Source organism: Odocoileus virginianus, chromosome 24 (assembly GCF_023699985.2).
Source record: "Odocoileus virginianus isolate 20LAN1187 ecotype Illinois chromosome 24, Ovbor_1.2, whole genome shotgun sequence".
NCBI lineage: Eukaryota > Metazoa > Chordata > Mammalia > Artiodactyla > Cervidae > Odocoileus > Odocoileus virginianus.
The window spans coordinates 17447549-17470937 of NC_069697.1; the positions used below are offsets into that span (position 1 = coordinate 17447549).

General features: G+C 46.2%; 2 protein-coding genes across 2 annotated transcripts in view; one reads left to right on the top strand and one right to left on the bottom strand.

The window, feature by feature from the left end:
• DUSP6 (dual specificity phosphatase 6) lies at positions 1–5128 on the bottom strand. The gene is made up of 3 exons (XM_020884360.2): positions 3555–5128; positions 2568–3005; positions 1–1524 (listed from the first exon to the last, which is right to left on the bottom strand). The coding sequence occupies exons 1-3, from the start codon at positions 3952–3954 to the stop codon at positions 1217–1219; spliced, it is 1146 nt and encodes a 381-aa protein (XP_020740019.2). The 5' UTR covers positions 3955–5128; the 3' UTR covers positions 1–1216.
• Positions 4747–23389, top strand: part of LOC139030951 (uncharacterized) — a 23813-nt gene continuing 5170 nt past the window's right edge. Inside the window, exons 1-3 of the mRNA XM_070454895.1 lie at positions 4747–4789; positions 5346–5856; positions 17470–17573. Of these exons, the coding sequence (XP_070310996.1) occupies positions 4747–4789; positions 5346–5856; positions 17470–17573 (658 nt within the window). The remainder of the gene's footprint in view (positions 4790–5345; positions 5857–17469; positions 17574–23389) is intronic.

Sequence of the window (23389 nt, forward strand, 5' to 3'; positions counted from 1 at the left end):
TTTGATAGCCAAAATAGTCATTTATTAATAATTTAAGGTTTTACATTCTTATAATAAAATTTCAGCTCAGAACTTTACACCATGAACATACGGAGCCACTTGTCTCCTTCCTTCACAATCATATGCATGTCGCCTATTGAATGAGTACCCATGCTCACTTTCACACACACACACACACGCTTCCAGTTTCACACAAATTGTTTTTAAAAAGGAAAGAAACCAACCCAAAGTATTGCATTTGAGGTGACACTCCCTGAAGAATTTTGTACAGAGGTAAGATACTGTTTAGCACAGCTGAAGTTTCAACAACAAAAAAAGTGAGCCCATGATTTTGGTGTCTTTCCAAGATATCCCCTCTGAGACAATACAAACCAAAATATTTACAAAGATAAGGCAGAGTCAAACTACATTAAAGAGAAAAAAGTCACAAGGAAGATACATGAAAGAGACTGAAGACTGCACCATAACAAGGTCTCCATGATCATTAAGTGTCCGTGAAAATGTCATTCAGAATTGGTAACGTTGAGCATGCTGCAAATATATCCTTTGGATTCAAAAAGAGCAAAAATTTCCATTGTTTTTAAGTGGCAAACTGCTCTTTCTCCCTTTGGATGATTTCTTTTAAACCCATCAAAGGAAAAACACAGTTCAAACAAACAGTCAAGTGATTTACGATCAAATATTTACAATAATCAAATGGAATATGAGATTCATTTGATTGATTATTTATTTTTGTTTTTCTTTTTTTTTTTTTGCAAACTGACACTACAAATACAGAGCTGAAACCTCTCTTTGGCTCCTTTATATGCAAAATTGAATCGGTCTTCACTGAAGACAATATAGAATCAGTTCCAGATGCAAAAGAAACAGTCATTCAAGGCCCGAAAGAACACATGCTCCTACCCTACCATTTGGTCCTACCCTATGTACCTGGAAGTCCTCGAATTCCAGTCCCTGCAGGGGTAGGCTGTACTCATGGGTGTGGAGCGAACCTGCGGCCCGCGTCTATACAGTAGGTCCTGTTCTTCCAACAGGAAGGGAGCAAATCTCTCCCTTGGGAATAACCAATTCCATACGTGGTAACCTTGTCTACTACAGACAGCTGGTGTCCTGTTGACACCTGGGGCCACAAACAAAGAAAGCAGCCTGGCTGATGCTGCTAAGAGAAACTGCTAAGGATGGACTGGACACATTCCAGCTGGGGGGGCGGGGGCCTTCACGTGGATTGCAGAGAGTCCACCTGATACACATTCTGGTTGGAGGGGGTGGTGAAATACAGCTGCTGTGTGGGCACGCGGTTGTCACAGGGGCTGCTCAGTCCCAGCGTCCTCTCGAAGTCCAGCAGCTGGCCCATGAAGTTGAAGTTGGGGGAGATGTTGGATTTCTTCATCTTCACAATGTCATAAGCATCGTTCATCGACAGATTGAGCTTCTGCATAAGGTAAGCCACAGTCACAGTGACCGAGCGACTGATGCCAGCTAAGCAATGCACCAGGACGCCACAGTTTTTGCCCCGGGCTTCATCTGTAAACAGAAAAAGAAAGGGGAAAATATCAGTAGACCGAAAACCCCCCTTTGTGAACAATCAGTCTAAAACATGAGTAATAATAATACTAAAGATTAAAAAATAATTGTGTGTGGCAGCTGAGCCCTGCAGGCGGCAAGAAAATGTATCACTGGGCTAAAACATGTACACTGGGCACAATTACATATTTCAGATATTTTCTGAAAAGGGAGCTTTTGTATTAAGTTTCTGCCAACACAAAAGCCCTTAATGTGTGCATTCTCTGCCTCAGCATGTGAATACCAGAAACCCTGCAATATGGTCGTGAATGCCTTTTATACAGACAAGCAGACTGCAAGGGTCTATTAAATTATTCTCCAACTGTTGTGCAGCTAACAATGGAGGTATTCAGGCATTTTAAAAAAGAGAGAGGGAAGTCACAGGGGACAGCCCATTAGGAGGAACAGGATGTCGACATGGCCTGAAAATGAGTTCCTTTGTAATAGGAAATGCATTACAATGCCTGGAGATTCGCTTCTCCAGGCTTTCAGCCCACAGTTCTTCCTGCTGGGCTCAGGTTACCCTCACTGTCTCACTGTGAACCGGTATCACAGTAACATTCAGTTGGATTACAGCATCTCACATTCACAGAGCTTTCCAACAACTAACTTGGTATCCTAAAACAACTCCCAGGTCGGTCTTTTAAAATGATAAAGCCATGCTAGGATTCCTGTCTACCAAGAGTACTTCTACCTGGCCCTCCTCCAGTGCAAAGATGGTGGGAAAATTCAGCGGTCTATGTACAAATGGCCCCTCTTTCAAATGACTGGAGTCAGTCAAACAACAGACAAAATTTGCAATACACCTGTGGTCCGCAGCCTTGTCAAAAGGCACTTTTTTTTTAAAACAAGGAGATATATCAGAATCAAGAACGGTCCTGAAACAGTTGAGACCTGCAGTCCCACAAATTAGCAAGCAGCCAGAAAGATGAACAGCTTAAATTCTAAGAATGGTGAGGAATTCTGCACTGAAAGTCTGAGCGAGGATTGTTCATTAGTCTCACCTATGAAAGAAATGGCCTCAGGGAAAAACTGGGACAGGTTTTGGCTCCAGTGATCCGAGATGGGGATCTGCTTGTATTTGAACTCTCCTGCGTTCTCAAAGAGATTCGGCAAGTTGGGGGTGACGTTCAAGATGTACTTGATGCCAAACTCCTCCAACACGTCCAGGTTGGTGGAGTCCTTGGCACAGCCCAAATAGAGGAAGGGCAAGATCTCCACGGGGAAAGAAGGCTGACTGTTGGACAGCGGGCTGCCATCCGAGTCCGTTGCACTATTGGGGTCTCGGTCAAGGTCAGACTCAATGTCCGAGGAGGAGTCGGAGCTGATCCGCAGGCCCCCGAGCCCCAGCACTGGCAACGGTGGCGAGCTGCTGCTACAGGAGCCGTCTAGATTGGTCTCGCAGTGCAGGGCGAACTCGGCTTGGAACTTACTGAAACCACCTGCCAGGAGGAGAGAAACAATCATGTAACCCGAGATCCCGTAGTAGTTTTCACAGCTTTGAGAGCCGCAGCCGCACGCAGAAACACACCACAGAACTCTATCAACCCCCCACAGGCGAAACCAAATATGAGAGAAAGACACTTAAATGTGCACCCTTGGGAATAGAACAAACGGGCCCGTCTCCCCTGGGAACCCTCATTCTTTTGAATCCGGAAATGCACAAAATGGCAACTTTTCCGAATATCTTGAAGGGCTAGATGGTGCCAATCTGCACCAAAACCGTCCTGCAAAATCTCAACCAAAAATCGAAAGACAGAAAGTAAGAAAAGGGGGAGGACATTTCGGGTAGAAAGCAAAGGTGGTCAGAAAGTGTGGCCGGAAGCGGGCCAAACTCGTGGGTGCGGGACTCGCGAGGTCCGCAGCCGGGGGGCAGGCAGACAACCCCCGGGCGCAGCACTGGATTCAGACGGCCGGCCGGGCGCCCTGCCTGCAGCCGGCAGCCCGGTGTCCTCCGCCTGGCCCCCCGCGCGGAGCCCCCCGGCTCGTACCTTCCAGGTAGAACGCCCGGCAGCCCTCTTCCTTGAGCTTCTTGAGCAGCAGCCCGAGCACCGACTCGCCGCCCGTATTCTCGTTCCAGTCGCTGCTGCTCTCGTCGTAGAGCACCACGGTGTCCGTGCCGCAGCGCCGCGTGAAGCGGTCCCGGTCCTCGCCGCGCGTGAAGAGCGCGCGCAGCGGCAGGCTGCCCTTCTGCAGGCGCCGCAGCATGATCCCCGGGATGGCCACGTTGATGGCCGACTCGATGTGGGACGACTCGTACAGCTCCTGAGGCCGGCAGTCCATCAGCAGCAGCCGCTCGTTGCCCAGCTCCAGCTGCTCGTTGAGCCACGCCACCGTCTTGCTGATCGCCATTTCCGACGCGAAGGGCACGGGTCTGAGCGTATCTATCATGGGGGTCGAGCTGCCGGAGATGGCGGGGTGCCTATCAGACGCCCCTCGGGGCAGGCAGAGGCCGAGCGCGCCGCGGGAAGCCGCCGCTCTCGGAGCGGGGTTGGAGGCCACCTCGCCCTTCCCAAGCCGGGATAGCGGTTGGCGCAGGCGAGACCGAAGTGAAGCCGGCGGTTCCCTCTGCACCCGGCTGCAGCCGCTCGTTCTCGGTGTCAATGAATCTCTCTGAATGAAGCTGCCCAGACAGTTTTGTTCCTCCAGGGTGAATGAAATCCAATTAATTCGGACTCCGTGCTACTGAGAAGGGAGGAAAGAAAAGTCCAACGGCTCCTAATCCCTCCCTCCAAGACTGCACCTCAAATCCACCCGGCCGTCTTTCTCCTAGGATTATTCAAACCTCGATTGCTCACTCTCCCTTGGACTCGGCGCTCGCACACCCCCTGCGCGAGGCAGCTCCTCAATGGATACAAACAGCGAGCGTCTCAATGGATACATTCTCCGGGCCAGCCAATGAGCGCTCTGCGGAAGGGGCTGTTGCCGTGGGGACGGGCCGGCTGGAACAGGTTGTGTTGATGAATTGTTAATGAGTTTGTCATTCACAAAAACGGAAAGGAATTTCCGCTCCGGATAAGCCCCAGTGCAAACAAGCTGCAACAGCGGGCTCCGCGGGAGGAAGGAGAAAGAAGAGGAGGCGGCGGCGGAGGAGGAGCAGGGCACAGAAACCGGGGCACTTGAGTTGTCTCATGTTTCCTTCTGTTGAGAGTTCACACTTCGTGTCGGAACTTTTGCGCACAAATGGTGCAATTAGCGGGCACAAAAGCCCTTGTTCGCGACGCCTGTGAGCGCAAGCTAGCTTTAGGGAAACTTGTGCTGACTTTTTCCCTTTTCTTCCCTTTAAACTCATTTGCACTGGAGTTCACGATCGCTACCTCCCCCCCCCCCCCCCTTAGGCAGTGTGTGTGGCATTTGTTTGCCAGTTTTAAAAGCCCAGCTCTGTTTCCCCTGATGTTCTTTTAGCCGAGGCTCTGTTGGGGCTGGTAAACTGCCTGGGCTTTAGTGACCGATGAGGTGTTAAATGCTAATCCAACATCTTTTGAAACAAACCAGGATTTTGTTGAAACATTTTTAAGCAATCAAATGCTTGGAAGTCCAGATAATAGAAAGCAAGCCTCTTTAAAAAAAAAAAAAACAAACAAACAGCCTTTTAATTAATTTTTAAAAAACCAGTGGAGACTGCAGAACAAAGTCGTGGGGCAGTCTGATGCTTTTATTCCTCTGGGGCGGCGTGGGGAGTTATAAGCCATTGTTCCGGGGATCCAAGCACCCCCTCCCCGGTCCCCGCCGTCACCCACTGCGCGTTGGGGGGGTAGCGCTCGTTAATCATTTCTGAGCAGCGAGCTCAGCTTCCAGACACAGGAGCCTCCCTGGAGGGGCTTCCTGGACGAGGTGCACCCGGGCACGCGGAGCCAGGCAGGCTGTCCCCACCATCCGCAAAGCGTCGGGAAGTCCTCCTGCAAGGCCTGCAGGCTGCGGAGTCTCAAGGTGGGTTCGGCGATTGGTTTACTGTAGACCGAGGCATGTCAGAACGGAGCCACCCCGACAACCCGCGCCGGGTCAGCCCCTTCCTTCCCGGGGCAGCAACCCCCTCCCTTGCAAGTCGCCGGGCACTGGCGGAACACTGCCCCCTCCTGCGCGTTGCGCTCCTCGTGAGCACCCGCCGCCTCCGCAGCCCAGTTCAACTGGCGCCGAGCGTCTAGGGACCCCGGGGACCGGTGGGGGGCCGAGTGCAGAACTTTGGGCTCCAGTTCTGCCTGGGGCGGGTGTGGGGCGAGGAGTGCCTGCCCCTGCTCGAGAGGCGACCTGGGGATTTTGGGGAACGTCTCTGCCGCGCTGCAAAGGCAGCAGGTAATTGGGGAGGTGCTGGCGAGAGCAGCGAGCCGCGCTCGGCCGGCGTACCACGGGGTGGGGCGGGCTGCCGGATAGAGGCGTGGCGGGTGGGGGCCGCGGCGGTGGCGGCGGCGGCGGCAGGGAGGAACATTCCCAGCGCGCACAACCATATTGTTATATGAAAGTACCCGAGCCTGCTGCTCCCGAGCGGAAAACCACCTGTGTGCGGCCGGCGCGGCGCGCAGGGGGTGGGGGCGGGAGGGTTGCGGCCGGAAGGCGCGGGCCCCAATCCGGCCGCCCCTCCCTAACCCCGGGCGGAAAGAGGCCGCGCATTGTCCCGTCGCCGCCGCCGCCGGGGAGGCGGAAGCGGAGGCAGCGGCTCGGCTGGGAGCGGCTTTTCCGAGCGCCCTCGCGGCGCTCAGCGCCCACCGCGGATATCGCCGGGGGCACCTGAGGTCGCGGGGTCTCCCCAAGCTAGACGCCCTGCACCCACGGGCCTGCCTGCTGACGCCCCCGCTCCAATTTGCATCTTTAGTCACCCGTCTTCTTCCCTGGTGTGGAGAATGGAGGCTGACAAAAAAAAAAAAAAGGCGGCTGCTAGGCCCAGGTTGCCAATTTTGGAGCTTTGCTGCGGTCGGGCCGCCCCTGGAGGAGCGTGCTGGGAGAAGGTGGGGGTTGAGCACTCCTCTCCCTGCGCCTTTTTTGGTCATCCCTTGGAACAGAACTCCCATATTTCACTGCATACCATCCGGTTCGGGCTGGAGGAGGCCTGCGCGGGAGGTGACGCCTCCGACCCGCCCCCACCTGTTGCAGAAGTCTCTACCGCGAGGCCTTTCTGTTAATGGGACCTGGAGACCAGGAGGGGAGAGGCGGGATGCCCTGCAGCGGAACTGAAATGAGCAAAATCTTTCAGCCCAAGCCCTCCAACAGAAGAGACCGGGAGAGAAGTTGATTTCCATTTAGCCATTTTAAAAGTGCAGTTACCTGAGCCTGGGCATCAGTTTGGGGTGATGGTGGCCACACTTTTTCAACTTGAAACATTTAGCTTTGCCCATGCTTCTGAACCCTTCAGCTCCTCTCTAGACATTTTATAGAATGGCTTTCTAACCTTTGGGTCCGAAAAAGTTCGGTGTTTAAAAAAAAAAGCGAACTCCGGGAGTTGGTGATGGACTGGGAATCCTGGCGTGCTGCAGTCCATGGGGTCGCAAAGAGTCGGAGAGGACTGAGCGACTGAATTGAACTGACTTGAAAGAAAAGGCCCCTGGGGTGGCGACGGCCCGGGTTTGACGGGGTCTGTCCCCACCCCTTCCTAAAAGTGCGACCTTGATTATATCCTCTACCTTTTTAAGCTGTAGTCTTCCACGTTGGCATAAGGAAATTGATAGAATCTCTGATGATTGAAAAGGTATAGTGAGATGCCCTAAGACGTTGTTGGTATATCATTAAGCTTTGGTATTATTTTGATCTTTCTGAATTTGTAACCTGCAGAATGGACCCAGTCCTTTCCATCCCAACGATGCTGTGTGAGGCCTAAGAGGCCACCTGGAATTCCCTAGTCTCAGGAGAAATCCTCTGAGGAACTGCGCTAAGTGATTCAGATGTCAAGAAAAGCATGTGCTGTTACAAACCGATATCAAAATCCTTTAAACCGGTTAAATACAAAATATACCCAGCTACCTTTCTAACTTCTCACTACTGCTCCCCTCTTAAACACTCTGTACACTAAACTGATACAATTTAAGTAATAGCTAATGGGCATTTATCACACACTGGGTATGGTCTTAATTTCTGTGTTTACAAATGGTATTTCCATCAGTCTTCAGAAAACCCATGCAAATTATTCCCCTTTACAGAGATTAAGGAATTTGCCTGAGGTCAGAGGGTAGCAAATGGTGGGGTGGGGATTTGAGGTCTGACTCTTTACAGACCGTTAAGGATTACCATCTACCCATATTAGAAGGCGTTGTGGAGACCGCACCCACCACACTTCGTTATTCCTCCTGAAGTTTGAAGGAATCAAAGTCTGCACTTCTGAACTGAATTTTGGCCACCAGGCTTTTCTGGGCTTCACGTGTTATGTTGCTCCTTCCCCACAGATGTCAAGGATCAAAAGTCAGGCTCATTTCCTTCCTGCTTCTTTTACATCTGGTGGTTTTCTTTGACTTCGTACACCTCTTCATCAGTCAACCATTCAATAAATGCCCAACTAGCTTTCTTAGAGTATGTCTTAGATGCTTATCCTCACAGCTACCATTACTGATGTGTGTTGGTGTAGTACCCAGGACCTGAGTTCAAATTTTAGCTCTGTCTCTTAAGTAATAGTTTGACAGAGGAAAGTCATTTAACCACTCTGCACCTCCATTCATTCATTCACTCATTTATTCATTTACTCTGGATTCCAGGAAGGCAACAGTGAGTAAAACTGGTTAAGAATGCTGTCCTCCTGGAGCTCACCTTCTAGTGAGGACAATAAACAAAATAAATAATTATACAGCATGTTAAAAAGGGAGAGTGCTACAGTGAAATATAAAGCGAGAAAAGGAATTCAGCAGTATGTAAAATGGGGAATAGTTAGGCCCGCCTCAAACGACTGTGAGGGTTAGGGACAGCCAAGATGACAGACAAAAGGCATAAAGTAGATACTCAGTGGATGATGTTTTTTAAAATCACTGCTACATTTCTGCATAAAGCTGATTGGCTGTTGCTGGTTATCCTGCTTTGAATCTCGTTCTGGCCCTGTTGCCAGGGCTCCCAGGAAAAGCTCTCTCAGGAGAATTCCAGTGACTGTGAGAACCACAGGCTTCCTTACTTCCGGAGGCCTCAGTTCCCTGCTTAGGGGAATCAGTCACATATAGAAGACTGTTTAAACGTTGCAGAATACGGCGGGTCATCTCTGATCCATTTTCACAAGTGCACAGAAACAGTTTCATAGATTCTGCTGTCCCTCTGCGTGTGTGTTTGTGCATGCAACAAGCACCTGTGCTGAATTCTTCCTTGTATTTCCCCCTGGAAAGTTCCTTAAAATCTTTTGGCTATAAACGTTTGCTTGGTTATTGGAGAACCATGCCAACTTGGCAGGAATTTTCCTGTGTTTGAGAACACTTGTGATTTATGAGACCTAAAAGGGTTGGTACGACCTTTAATCTTCTTGGAGTAATCTCTGTGAATACAGTGACATTTATTAACACATCATGTGAAAATAGTTAAACAGATTTTCACCTAATATGGAAAGCGTGTTTTGGAAGATCAAACTTAAAATGGAGCCTTCTGGCATATCCAGGATTCGGTATTTTTAGAGGTCCTGGGGAGGTCCTCAAAGTGACAGTCAGAGTGAAGACAGACAGAGACAAATATCATATGATGGTGCTTATTTGTGGAATCTGAAAAACACAGGTAGAAATGAATTTATTTACAAAGCAGAGGTAGAGTCACAGTTGTAGAAAACAAGCTTAGGGTTACCAGGAGGAAAGGGGAGGGGAGGGCTAAATTGGGAAATTGGGATTGACATATACATACCATGATATATAAAATATATAACTAATAAGAACCTGCTTCATAGCACAGGAAACTCTCCTCAATACTCTAGTGATTTTTTGGGAAAAGAACCTGAAAAGAGTGGATATGTGTATAACTAATTCACTTTGCTATACATCTCAAATTAACACACCATTATAAATCAACTATACTCCAATAATTTTTTTTTTAAGTGATAGTCGGTGACTTTCAGGACAGCTAGACCTCAGAACAGAATTTAACTGCATTTGAAAAATATGTTTGAAATAGTCTGGCTGTAAATAAAGGGCATATGGGTTCACAAGGGCCTCCCAGGTGGCACAGTGGTAAAAAACCTGCCTGGCCAAGCAGGAGACATGGGTTAAATCCCTGGTCTGGGACGATCCCCTGGAGGAGGAAATGGCAACCCACTTCAGTAGTCTTGCCTGGGAAATCTTATGGACAGAGGAGCCTGGTGGGCTGCAGTCCATGAGGTTGCAAAGAGTTCAGTGTAACTGAGCATACACACAGGAGGTTCAAGACAGCAAGTTAAGTCAGAACAGCAGGACCTGTACAAGAGGCCCCAATCTCTGACAATAGGACACCACATAATATACAGTGGTGAGCTGTGCATGGAGAAAACCAAAGGGAGTTTCAAACATAAGCCCCAAATGAAAATACCATGACTGCAAATTCTGGTTTGCCAGCTTACCGCTTCCAGTGTTCCCAGCTTCATGCAGCTTGCCCTAGGGTCAGCTGCAGGGAGCTTATTCAAGGGGTCTGCAGGGCCTTGCTGAAGGCAGGTTAACAATTCCCCTAAACAGTGCAGCAGTGAAGAGAAAGGCGGGAAAGCGAAGGTGGTGACTGACAAGCAGCGGGAGTTCCAGAGTCACGTCCACAGTCACGGGGAAGGGCGGACAGAGCTTTCCTATAAAAGAGATGGCACTTCCTCACCTTGCCGGAATGATACAGCCTGAAGTAAGATAGGAACTCCTGTGAACTTCAGACCTTGACCCCAATCGGGCAAAAGCTTAGGTCTTTATCATCTTTCGCCTGTTTCTGTTTCCCATCATCTGATGGAATGCCCATTAATGTATTTTCTGGATCCCACAGAGATTCTATCAAGAATATTGAACATGTCTTTGAACATAACTTTGTAAACTTGAACCTAACTTTGGAAATTAGCTTCTAGTAAGGAAATTCACGTCAAGCTAGCAGTGTTGATTTCTTCCTTCAGATGCTTTTGTCCTTTTCCTTCCAAAGGGAAAACATTCATTGATTTTTCCCCCTCATCCTTTATCAATTTTTTGAGGGGGGCCCCCTGTGTCACATAGCATATAGGATCTTAATTCCCAGAGCAGGGATTGAACTTGTGCCCTCTGCGGTTGAAGCACTGAGTCTTAACCACTGGATCACCATGGAAACCTTTCCACTTACCCTTTATTTTCACAAAGTAGGAAATGTAAAAGCGCATGTAAATACATATCTTAGAACTCATCAGGAGGTTGGCAGCTCTACGTCAGCAATACAGCCAAGTTCATTTTCTGTTGGTTTCTTTTCAGCTTTCTCTTTTATTTTGTTTTGGGAAAGGAACTATGGCACTTTGCTTCCCCTTGTGCTATTTCCAAAGCCTCAGCAAGGATCTTTGGTGAGAAATTAGGCCTTCCGGGGGGATGAGGGCCTATATGTAGTCATCTTTCCAGAACCTTCCCTGGCCTAGTCATGGGGCCTCATGTGTGAAGGACCCTGCACATTGGCCATGCTGCATCTACACGCAGAACATTTGCCTTGCACCTCCTTATGTGGGCCATATTTCCCCGGGAGACTTTTTTCCTCATCTTGTGTTCTTTTGTTTACGCAGGTGTGAGCAGTACAACTAGCTGTTGTGTAAGAGAACTAATTATTTTTCTAAGTAGGTACTATTTCCTGCCAGCCTATTTTTGCCTCAGCAGCCAATGGAAACGACTATGTGTGTCCACAATGCAAGGAAGGCTTTAGCTCTGTTGATCAAACTTAAGAATTCACTGATTCCCCAAGAATATATTAGTGGAACTCCAGAGACCTCCAATCTCCAGTCTAAGCAGTCCTGCTTTGGGCCATTTGGTGAGCTAATTACAAAGGTTGTAATTATTCCATGAAAATAATAACATAAAGCTACAATTGATTCTACATCAAGCTTTGCACATGTTCAGTCTAACTACCTTGGTAATTCTGCATAGCAGGAATACTGTTATCACAGTTTTATAGTGGGGAGGGCGGGCCTCAGATATCAGGTCATTACCCTGGAATTCAAGTACCTCAGTCCCTTCAAAGCCTCTTTGGTACACTTTACTCCCTGCCTGATAACAGTGACTTGATACAACCTGTCATAAAAGAGCAGCGTCTACTGTTTTTGTTCAGTTTGATCTTGCAGGTCAAGACTGGAAGTTCTGGAGTCAGACCAACTTGGATTCTAAACCATTCTAGCATGTGACTCTGAAGGAAATGACGTAATTGTCATATACCTCAGTTTCCTTATCTCTGAAGTGAAGATAGTGTATCAGAGGACTATCGTGATAAATGAGTTATATTTGTAAAGGGGTTAGAATAGTCCTGAAGCAATACTAATTCATTGATAGTTACCTGTTTTTATTATTCACACACACACATACAGCTCTTAATAAATGTTTATTGACCTCTCTGGAAAGGGATCATATCATAAGAAACAATACAGTGTCAGTTCTATTCTTAGGAATAGAAAGAAAAAAAATTCATGCAAGATTCTGAAAGAAAAATGTTAAAGAACAGAGCCCATTGCCTTACCACCCCTCTTAGTGGCTACTGTCAGCAGCCTGGATTTCAAGGTGCCCAGAGATCTGGATGAATAAACTGGGGATGTTGGGAATATTGGTTGTCTCAGAGGGCCTTCCCAGCAGTCTGGACTCCAGCAGGCACTCTTGCCCTCCATCTCTGGCGGCTCACAGCCATTCCCATTGCCTGCACAGTCTTGTTCTTCATTCACTAAGCCATGTCCAACTCTTTGCAACCCCATGGACTGTAGCCTGCCAGACTCCTCTGTCCATGGGATTTCCCAGGCCAGAATACTGGAGTGGGTTGCCATTTCCTTCTCCAGGGGATCTTCCTGACCCAGGGATCGAATCTGCGTACAGATTATTTACCACTGCGCTGCCTTGGAATCCCCTTGCACAATCTACAGAAGGCAAATTGGAAATCTGCTGGCCGAAGCCATGCAGCCATCCTCCGTGATCTGGGTTTGTTGTCGCTGGGAAGAGCACCCATTTATATACTCAAGGTTTTAAGGCCTCCTGCATCTAAGACGTCTCCTCTGGGAAGTTCCTTCTTTCCTTTGATGTCTCGCCTGGCAGGAGCTTTTCAGGTGGAGGGAGAAGGCGCTGAGTCAGAACTGTGTCTGAGAGCCACTCTCCCGTGAATGGGAGGAATCTCCAATTTGTGGGTGAAGGGTGCTTTGTTAAAGGCCGCATGGTAGATGCACACCTTGTCCTAAGTAAACAGGCCACCTGCTCAGCACACTTTCTACGGTAATTTTTGCACATGCGTGGTTCCAAAGTTATTTTTGTTAAATATCTGACAAATGTGCTTTTTGTGTATGTGTGTAAGTTTGTCAAGTTTTTCTGGAGCCATCAGAAATTTTAGACTCTTTACCAAAAGTCTAAAGCCTTGCTTGGCCGTGCCCCCACCCTCCTCCACCCTACCCCTCTCCCTTAATCCACCCCCCTGGCCTGACCAGTTTCCCGGGGACAAAGCCTTTATAATGGGGATTTCTCTGCCCTTTTGTTAGAGTGCCTATATGGTAATTTCCTTTAGGTAATTCAGTATAGCTCTTGTAGTACTCTAATGCTGTAAAGATGGAGAATTAGCTGTGACATTCTCTAATTAGACTCAGTGACCTGTGAGGTTTTTTTTAATTTGCGTAAAAAAGGTCAAAAAATTATTTCTGTTACTGAAATCGGTGGCACTTGCGATGTGTCATTGTTAGCAGATGCCCCTCTCTCCATGGTCCCAGAGGGATAGAGAAAGAAAAGCACTCTGGATAAGAGCCAGGTGGCATGAACAGGTTTGGCGGCAAGGACAGCTGTGCATGAGAACTGGAGGGTGGGTGAGCAGTTAGCGTGCATGCCCAATCGCTCAGTCATGTCCCACTCTTTGCCACCCCATGGACTGTAGCCTGCCAGGCTCTGTGCATGGAATTCTCCAGGTCAGAATACTAGAGTGGGTACCTTTTCCCTTCTTCAGGGGATCTTCCCAACCCAGGGATCGAACCCAGGTCTCCCGCATTGCCGTTGGATTCTTTACCATCTGAGCCACCAGGGAAGCCCCCAAAATATTGGACTGGGTAGCGTACCCCTTCTCCAGGGGACTTCCCGACCCAGAAATTGAACCCACGTCTCTTGCATGGCAGGCGGCTTCTTTACTCACTGAGCCACATAGGAAGCCCTGTAAAGGACACAGAGGCAAGGAAAGAGGAAATGGAATTTAAAGCCAGGTGGACCTGGGCTTTGGAGGTCCTGCTAAGGAGTTTGGAATTTTTCTTCAGGTAGTGAGAAGTCATCACAGATACGTGATTTCAGAATATGGTTCTGTTCACAAAAGGAGCGAGTAGACGGGAGTGGGGAGAGAGACGGGGGCAGGAAAACCAATTAGGAAGCAATTGCAACTGTTCAAGAAAATGATGCTCTTCACCACGATAGTTCTGTTCCTAAAATAATGAACTAATCCTCTTGCTTCGTTTTATTCTTCTTATTTCTGGGGCTAGAAAAATCACTTAGCCCTTCTGTGACTCAAAATGCCTCCCTATTAATAGAAGATGACAAAATCCTTATCCTACCTCACACCAGGAGGTACTGAGAGATGCTTGTAATTGTAGCCAGGGAAGAAGGGGAACCGTTCTTCTAAATGCCAGTGATGTCATTTCTCTTCAGGAGAGAAACTGCCTTTTGCCTCTAACTTTTTATTATGAAAATTTCAGTCCTGCAGAAAAGTTGAAAGTGGAGTGAAGGCATCCTAGTTAAGTTTCTAGAGAAGTTCCACTACTCAAGAAGTGGCGTTTCTAATACATGCAACAAGTGTGATTATAAACACTGTTCCTTAAAGTGAAGTTTTGTTAATAAATAAATGAATATGGCTTCTGTCCCTCATATTTTTCATTAGAAACAAAATTGTAAAGGATTATTCCTGTTGCTGCGATGGAGGTGGAGGGACATCCTTTGTAGACAGAGCTAAACATGGTTATTTAAGTGGAGAATTGGGCATATTGCTGTCAGGTGTTCTTGTGTTTGGGGCTCCTGGAGGCTGGCCTGGTTGCAAAGGACACCTGGCCGTGCCTTTTCCACCTGCTCCCAGAGTCTCTCTGACAATGAGATGTCCATTTCACCACCCTAAACCATAGCAGACTTCTCTCCTCTTTTTGGAAATATATCATCGGTATCTGTTGCAGAATGCAGTACAGATTGAAAATGCTTTGCGTTTTGTCAAAATGACTGTCTTCTACCTTTCAGAGAACCCATGCACAATATCTCTGCTGAGTTGGGGCAGGGTCTTCTGTGGGATAAAAGAATAAATCATATGGGGACACTCCCCTCAAGTAGGTGACAGCTGGGACCAGGATCTAAGAGAGACTGTTACAGAGGTAGCCTCAGTGTGGTCTTAGTATCAAGTTCAAGATCCAAAAGGATGGTGATGGTGGTGATGGGTGGAGTCCCCCCAACACAGGACGGGAAGATTTAGACTTACAATGAGGAACTCCAAAAATCTTCATTTTATATATGAAAACTAAGTGATTATAGCATGATATAAGAAGACATGGCAGGAAGGCATAAGAAGAAGATAATATACAGTACTTTCTAAGGTACAGTTACATAAGGAAGAAGTGATTAGTTATCCAAAATGGAAATATTTGCTCTGGTACAGTAAATTATTCTGTTTAATTTGTTCTCTCTTAACATGCATTTCTTGGAAAACTTACTGGCAAAATTCATCACCAAGCAACTGGGAGATTACAAATTACAGAAGAATAACTTAACTTTTTAAAGCACAAATTAGGTCTTATTTTAAGGGCAGTTTAAATATCACAATATGAGTTATCAAGATATGAAAAAACATGGAAGAAAATTAAATGCAGGTTGCTAAATGAAAGAAGCACATCTGGAAAAGACTGTGCACTGCATGATTCCCACTATATGATACTCTTGAAAAGACAAAACTATTGAGACAGGAAAAAAATCAGTGATTGCTAGAGGTTGTAGGGAGAGAGGGGTGAATTGGTGGCGTACAGAGGATATTTAAAGCAGTGAAACTATTCTGTACAGTATTAAAATGGTGGATATGTATCAGTATATATTTGTTAAAATTCACAGAATGTACCGAACCGAGAGTGAATCCTTATTTAATGTGTGGACTTTGGGTGATAATGACATCTCATTATAGGTTCATGGCTTATAACAAATGGACCACTCTGGTGGGGGATGTTGGTAATGGGGGAGGCTCTGCACGTGAGCCTATGGGAAATCTCTGTACCTCCTGGTCAGTTTTGCCCTAAATGGAAAACTGCCCTGAATAAAGTTTATTTTAAATAAATAAAGCTTATTTTAAAATAAATGAAAATTTAATGTGTATGTTGCTTCCAGTTGACTTGGAACAACAGAATATAGTTTTCTCATGAATTAGATGAAAGCCCCCTTTAAAATATCTACGTGTACAATTTTTCCTCCTCTTAAAAAAATAAATATTATTGACATATCTGGATAGATAATACTCAGACGTCCCTAGTGGTTCAGACGGTAAAGAATCATCCTACAATGTGGGAGATCTCGGTTCAATCCCTGGGTTGGGAAGATCCCCTGGAGGAGAACATGGCAACCCACTCCAGTGGACCTGGAGAATCTCCATGGACAGAGGAGCCTGGCAAGCTACAGGCCATGAAGTCACAAAGAGTTGGACATGACTGAAGTGACTTAGCACACACAAATAGTCTTCCGTTGCGTGAGGACAGCATGCTTTATTTATGAAATCTTCCTGTCAGGGGGCATGGTGGTTCCTCACAATCTTTTTTACTAGTGCAAGCAATGACTGCAGTGAATATGCTTTTATACACTTACCCACTTTGTGTATGAGTATGTTTGTGAGATACATTGTTAAATGTGGAACTGCTTGGTTAGAGTATGCAAATATAAAATTTTGCTTCTTAACACCCAAATGCCCCTTTCTGAGGCTGTATAGTTTGCATTCCTACCACTGATGTATTTTTTTCGTACTTTAGCTGATACACTGTGCTGTCAAACCTATTGCCAATCTGATAGATGAATCTTGATATCTCACGGCGACTTTAACTTCCATTTCTCTTACTAAGAGTCAGATCAAGCATCTTGGCACATGTTTAAAGGCTGTTTGAATTTCCTTATCTATGAACTATCTATTCATATTCTGTCCCCCCCTTTTTTTTTGATTGGTAAATAAAATAAAACTCCTATTTTATTTTTATACCTTATTTTTCAGCCATAATATTAAGTTGATAGTAGCCACTGAACTTAAAATTCCATAAGTCAATCATTAGCTTCAAATTAACAAATATATAGAGAGAGGCCTTTAACAATCCCTGAACACACTTTGATATGTAACTCCGATACCTGACTTTTTCTTTCCATCTCATTCTAAATGCCCTCTTATAATGAAAGCGTTTCTCATTCCTCAGGTTTGCTCAGGATCCAAGAGTCCCGGTTTTTGTTTGTTTTGTTTTAATCCCAGGAGAGTGTTTGTCTTAAATTCAGCCTCAGATATTATCAATGCAAACCTTCTGAAGAATTTTAACTCATTAAAATAACAGCCTTAATATTCTCTTCCAACATTCACAGTCTCTGCCTTTCAGTACACTAAAAATCTAAGTGCCTTTATCCTCACCCCCTATCTCTCCATAAGAAGATGCTATCTGGTTCATTAAATATGGAAGTGAAATATTTTTCACTTTCTCATTCTGGGTATGGTTTAAAGTGTCTTGTTTACAATCTTCAAATATCACATTGCTCTTGGTGTCTGATATTCTCAAATTGTTGATTAAAAGCTACATATTTTACCCAAAACAGAATGTCCTGAATTAAAAGGATTTTGATTTTTCCTTTGAAACAGATTTATTGTACGTACATATCAGGATTTGCTGACAGTGAAATGGAAGGTAAGGATACAAGGAAGATGGAGCGTAGCATCAAAGGTAATACGATGGAGATCTGGAGGTAGGTTTGTAAATACCAGGCTATATGTAAGAGAAACTGTTTCTAGATTGTTATTTCTGTACCACAGTGAAAGCTTTCTAACCTGGGAAGGGGTTGGCAGATGTTCCCTCCAACCAGGCTGAATAGAAGCAATCAGTTTGAGAAAAGAACTGCTAGTATCCAAGCATCCTGTGGTGAGATGAAACCCACTTACAGGAAAGTTAGATTTAGAGAACATATTCTCCACCCAGAGACACTTCACCAGAGCAGCTCCAGTTGACCTTGATGTAAACTTTAGATCTCTGTTCATTCTTATTAAAAAGAAAATAGACTGTAGGTAGGAGGCCAGGCTGAAGATATGATGTGTGATTTTTTTTTTTTTTCTTTTGGATCATTGTATTAGCCAAATTCCCTAGGGAATAAAACCTATGGCAGAGATGGCTGTGATGGCCTCTGCAATCCCAGGGCTGCAAAAACGAGACAGAGATGAGACAGGGGAGAAAGGAATGCAGTTACTAGGCAGGCGTGTTGGGGACTGGCCATAAAGTCATGAAGAATTACGAGCCAGTTGCTCATCCTGCAAGTCACCTTGAAACAATCCATCAGATAGAGGTGGGGGTGGAGAAAGGAAGAAGGATTTATCTTCTCAGCCTCTATTCCTTGATTCAAAGTTTTAGTCCCCTGCACATCTGGGTTGTTCAGCCGTTTCAGGGGGCCGTCAGGGAAGCCAGATTCTGCATCTTAGCAAGCTGCCTCGAAGAGGCGGGAGGGCAGCAGCCTTCCCTGGGCATGCGTTTTGTCAGGTCAGACCTGGGCCAGGAACCACTGACGAGGTTCCTGTCATGGCAGGTAAGCTGTGACCCCAACAGATCCCCACCCCAACCCCCCACCCCCTCCAGCCCCAGGAGGCTGTCTATTCAGAACCAGCCTGGGGCTGGGGGTCAGCTGAAGCTGGGTGGGACATCCCAAGAACCATACAAATTAGTCTGGTATGGTCACGTTTATAAATTATGAAGAGTTATTTTCAAGCTTTTGAGGATCTAAGAATTAGTGCTTTTGTGAAGGTTAATATGAAGGACTTTCAGATAAATCATCACATCATAATGAAGGTGAAAATTCTATTATTTACAAGATTTATGATGACAGCTTTTTTAATGATCATTCAGATTGATTTCTGGACTGAGTTTACTCATTCTTGATCAGATGACTTTTATGATTAAAGTTGATTCTGAAGGAGTGTTCATTAATTTTTAAAAATGCATTTTACCACAGTTCTTTGTTTCCAAGTGGTATATAATAATTTGTGTTAAGAAACATGGACTTCCCTGGTGGCTCAGTGGTAAAGAAACCACCTCTCAATGCAGGAGACTTGCGTTCAATCCCTAGGTTGGGACGATCCCCTGGAGAAGGGAATGGCAACCCACTCCAGTATTCTTGCCTGGAAAAGCCCATGGACAGAGACTGGTGGGTCACAGACTGACCCCAAAGACTGTGGGGTCACAAAAAGTCAGACATGGCTTGACGAGTAAGTAGGCGTGCTCACACATTAAGAAACATATCTCAACTTCTAGACATGTATTTTACCAAAGATCCTATTGCACTAAAAACTAACAAGCTCTTACCTCTCTGCACATTCATTCACATGCTCACACCAGAGTCCTGTCCTGTGCAATAGAGGTGGGAGGGCAGATGGTGATGATGGAAGTGGGGGGAAAAATCAGTGGAAGAGTTTATTGATGGAATGAGTTTTGTAATCTAAAAATAAAATAGCCATAATTACTTATCCTAGTGTGACATCCAGATAATATTTGGACATTTACATAGAAGTAACAGGAGGGTCTACATGAAACCTTCTGGGAAAAAAAGTAAAGCTTTTCCAAAAGCATATGTTCTCTTGGATTCTCTGGATTCTGGAAACTGATTTCAGTTATCCAGGTGAACAGACCATAGTTGGTATCATCTCCATACATACAGCAAACAGCTAACTTTGGGGAGCAATACATGGACACTTGTCCCCAAGACTCTAGTGTCTTTATGTCCTTTCTGCAACGCCCCCCCACCAAAAGCCCCACCAAGAACAATTTGTGTTTTCCTGCTTAATGCAGATTTCTATCTGTAGGTAATCTGTCTCCCCTGGCTTCCCTGTACGCATCTGCCAACCCCTTCCCAGGTCAGAGAGCTTGCACTGCGGCACAGAAAGAATATTCATGTCCTGACTTCATATTCTACTGGAGAAAGAAGGCCGCACGAGAAATTCTCCTGCTGCTAACTGAAAGGAGCTTTTCACCTTATTAGAATGTTTAATGTCAAAATTTCAAAGAGAGGACCAACAGTCCAATCTGAGCCCAGCCTGAGTTTCCCACTCTCCCTGGAATTTCAGTGTCTGAGAGGAATCTGAGCAGATGTGGCGTTACATGTTAGCATCTGAAAGCGGGCGCAGCCCCCACCCCAAAATGAGTGTACCCTGACTCCCAGAGGAGTCATGTCCAGAGGCTGGTGGAGGGACCAACAGAGACAGCCACGTGCCCACACACTCAGCCATCTGCTGTTCCGACCACACTTCTCCCCCCTCCGTTTCCTGCAAATGATTCATCTATTCTTTTTCTCCTTCTTCAAAGATAACTGTGTAGGCATTCAAGGAGGGGAAAGTCATTCAGAAAAGTGGAATCTGGAGTTCTCAGGATGAGGTAGAGCAGATTAAACAGTCTGGAATTTCACACAGCAAAGAGTGTGGGCGTGGGCTCCGGCCTCCTCTCTCCTGTTGGTGCCCTGTTTCCTAAGAGCCACTTGTCATCCATCGTGAGCAGGTCAACGAAAATGGCTGCGTGTAAAATATGAGTGACTGAGCTGCTAAAGAGTGGACGAGGAGAGGGCGGAGGAAGTCAGTGGAGGAAGGAGTCTGGATTTCCCAACTGGAGACACCATCCTACCTGGCTTCTGTCTCTGACTTTACATGAATGAATGACATCTTTGTGACTTTCTTTAGTAAGCAGACCAGAAGGCTGCCGTCAAAGTCATGCTTTAGAGGAGACCTTGACCCATAGCCAGAGAAGGTGACTGTGGCCATATCCCCACCACCAAAGTATTTTAGTGACAGCATGCTACGTGTTGATAAACATGTTAAAAAGGACTCCATAGACAGTTACTGAATTGCATCTCTTGGAGGCAGACGGCCCTCAGTTCCAATCCTGGCTCTTTGTCCAGCTTCAGGGACATTAGACAAGATTGCCAAACCTCTGGGACTCTCAGGTGCCTCATAAATGTGTTGGAGGATAAGGATACCTCCCTCCAGGGGTTGGAGTGAGGACTGAAGTGGATGATGTAGGTAAAGTACTTCCTGGGGTCCTCAAAAAGAAGTAGATTCAAAAAGAAGTAGATACACAGATATCAGATGATTAGGGAAATGCCTGACTATTTCATTTCATCTTCAGCCACACCTACACCTTGATACTAGCAAGATCAAGAACTCAAAGGAACCAACTCTGTAGACTACTTCAGTACATGCACGCGTGCGTGCTAAGTCACTTCACGGTATCCAACTCTTTGCAACCCTATGGACTGTGGCCCTCCAGGTTCCTCTGTCCATGAGATTCTCCAGGCAAGAATACTGGAGTGGGTTGCCATGCCCTCCTCCAAGGGGTCTTCCCGACCCAGGGATTGGACCCAGGTCTCCTGCACTGCAGGTGGATTCTTTCCAATCTGAGCCACCAGGGAAGCTCTTTTTCAGTACAACTCTAGCCTATCCTCATCAGGAGAGAAAGGTGAAGTCATCATGGGGGAACCAGCAGTCAAACTGCAGGGGACATACTCTTCTTGTTAATGCAAGACGGGGAGGGGAGGAGGAGAGAGGCAGAGAGACAAGGAGGGCCTGATGTCATCTTTTCCCACCAACAACAGTCACAACATCCCCGTGGCAAGTGAAAGGCCTGAGAAGTGAGTGATTCTGTTGCTGGGTAGAATGAACAGATCTCAGATCAGTCTGACTTCTTAAAGACTCTAGCATGATGCCTCCATTTTTCCATCTGTAGAATGGGTGTCATAACAGCACTTCCATCTTGAGTTGTTGTGAAAATGAAATAAGATAATCTACATAATGAACTAAACACAGGCTCCCAGGACAGTCAGGAATACATAACTGTTATCTACTGCTATTATTCTGTATCCTTTGTCAATATATGGAATGTTAACAATTCATTTGTTAACTTGTTTATTGATCAGCTTCCATTTGATAAATACTTGTTCACCCCATTAAGTGAACTGAATCATTCAGTTACACCACCCATTTATTTATCATCAAATATGTATTCAGATCTTAGGCTGCGCTGGTGCTGTGCTGGGCTCAGGAGATGCCAAAGCTCATTTGGCAAGAAGCTTGAAGCCTACTCAGGGAGAGATGTGTAAAGAAAAACAGGATAAGACAAGGTGTAGAAAGTGTCAGGAGTAAAGAAGGTATTCACAGAGGAGATGCTTTTTGAACTGGATCCTGAGGAGTTAGGACTTGGGAATTTCAAGTAATTAAAACATCTTGCAAAAAGGGATGAAGTTGTAAAAAAAAAAAAAAGTGAGCTGAGAACCACAAAAACTTTGGTGTGGGCGGTGCTTGGCCATCTGCCTGGTGTCTTTCCCTGAATTCAGGCTCAATCCTGGGCTGAGGCCATGGAGACTCATGTGCAGATCGGCCCTACCCCAGAAGTTGAACCCAAAACTACTCTTAGTCAGAGGAAGTGTAAGCTCATCTAATCAGTATCTGGTCAGCTGGGCTCCAGGTTCTGTTCTGAACTCCTGTTTCATCTCCATCTGTGGCAGCTTGATCCACGATGACTATTGCCTGCCAGATTCCTCCTCTTCATCCTCTCAGGTACAGACTGATAACCTCTTGTTGAAAATCTCTGATGACCACCATATAGCTGGCCCATCACTGCCTAAACAGGAACTCCCATCTACAATCTGTTTCAGCTGCCTGACAAAGCTGCCCCAAGAGTCCTCACATAAACAAACTCGGTTTGGTTCCCCACTGATGGAATTCCTAAACGTCATTCCATCTCTTGCTCATGCTCTACTGTGGTGTTGGTAGCACCAATCATATGCTGTGGGGGACACAGCATATGCAGGATGCTTCAGCAAGTTCCCCACAAGCATTTGGACTTAGAGAAGACTCTTGAGGGTCCCTTGGAGAGCAAGGAGATCAAACCAGTCAATAATCCTAAAGGAAATCAACCCTGAATATTCACTGGAAGGACTGATGCTGAAGCTGAAGCTCCAATACTTTGGCCACCTGATGCGAAGAGCCAACTCACTGGAAAAGACCATGATGCTGGGAAAGACTGAAGGCCAAAGGAGAAGGGGGCAACAGAGGATGAGATGGTTAGATAGCAGCACTGACTCGATGGACACGAATCTGAGCAAACTCCAGGAGATAGTGACGAACAGAGGAGCCCAGCATGCCGCAGTTCATGGGATCACAAAGAGATGGATACCACTTAGTGGCTGAAAAATAACAAGGTATCTGTTAAAAGCCCCGAGAGATGGGACTTCCCTGGTGGTCCAGTGGTTAAGAATCTGCCCTGCGATACAGGGGACACAGGTTTGATCCCTGGTCGGGGAAGTAAGATCCCACATGCTGCAGAGCAACTAGAAAGTCCGTTAGCCACAATGAAAGATCATGCCTGACACAGTGAAAATCCCACAGGCCACAGCTGAGACCCCACACAGCCAAATAAATAAATATTAAAAAAAAAAAAAGCTCTGGGAGTATATGAGCTTTGGTGTTGTGGGCCCAGGCCTGTGTTCTGATTGGCATTTGATGGCAGGTGCCTTAACATTGCTCAGAAGATAGG

What these genes read in the sequence shown, in the direction of transcription:
- DUSP6 (XM_020884360.2), bottom strand. Translation starts at nt 3,954, where the DNA reads ATGATAGATACGCTCAGACCCGTGCCCTTCGCGTCGGAAATGGCGATC. An exon ending in CCGGGCGTTCTACCTGGAAG is followed by an intron (nt 3,006 to 3,554) that starts GTACGAGCCGGG and finishes TCCTCCTGGCAG; the next exon opens with GTGGTTTCAGTAAGTTCCAA. An exon ending in TGAGGCCATTTCTTTCATAG is followed by an intron (nt 1,525 to 2,567) that starts GTGAGACTAATG and finishes TTCTGTTTACAG; the next exon opens with ATGAAGCCCGGGGCAAAAAC.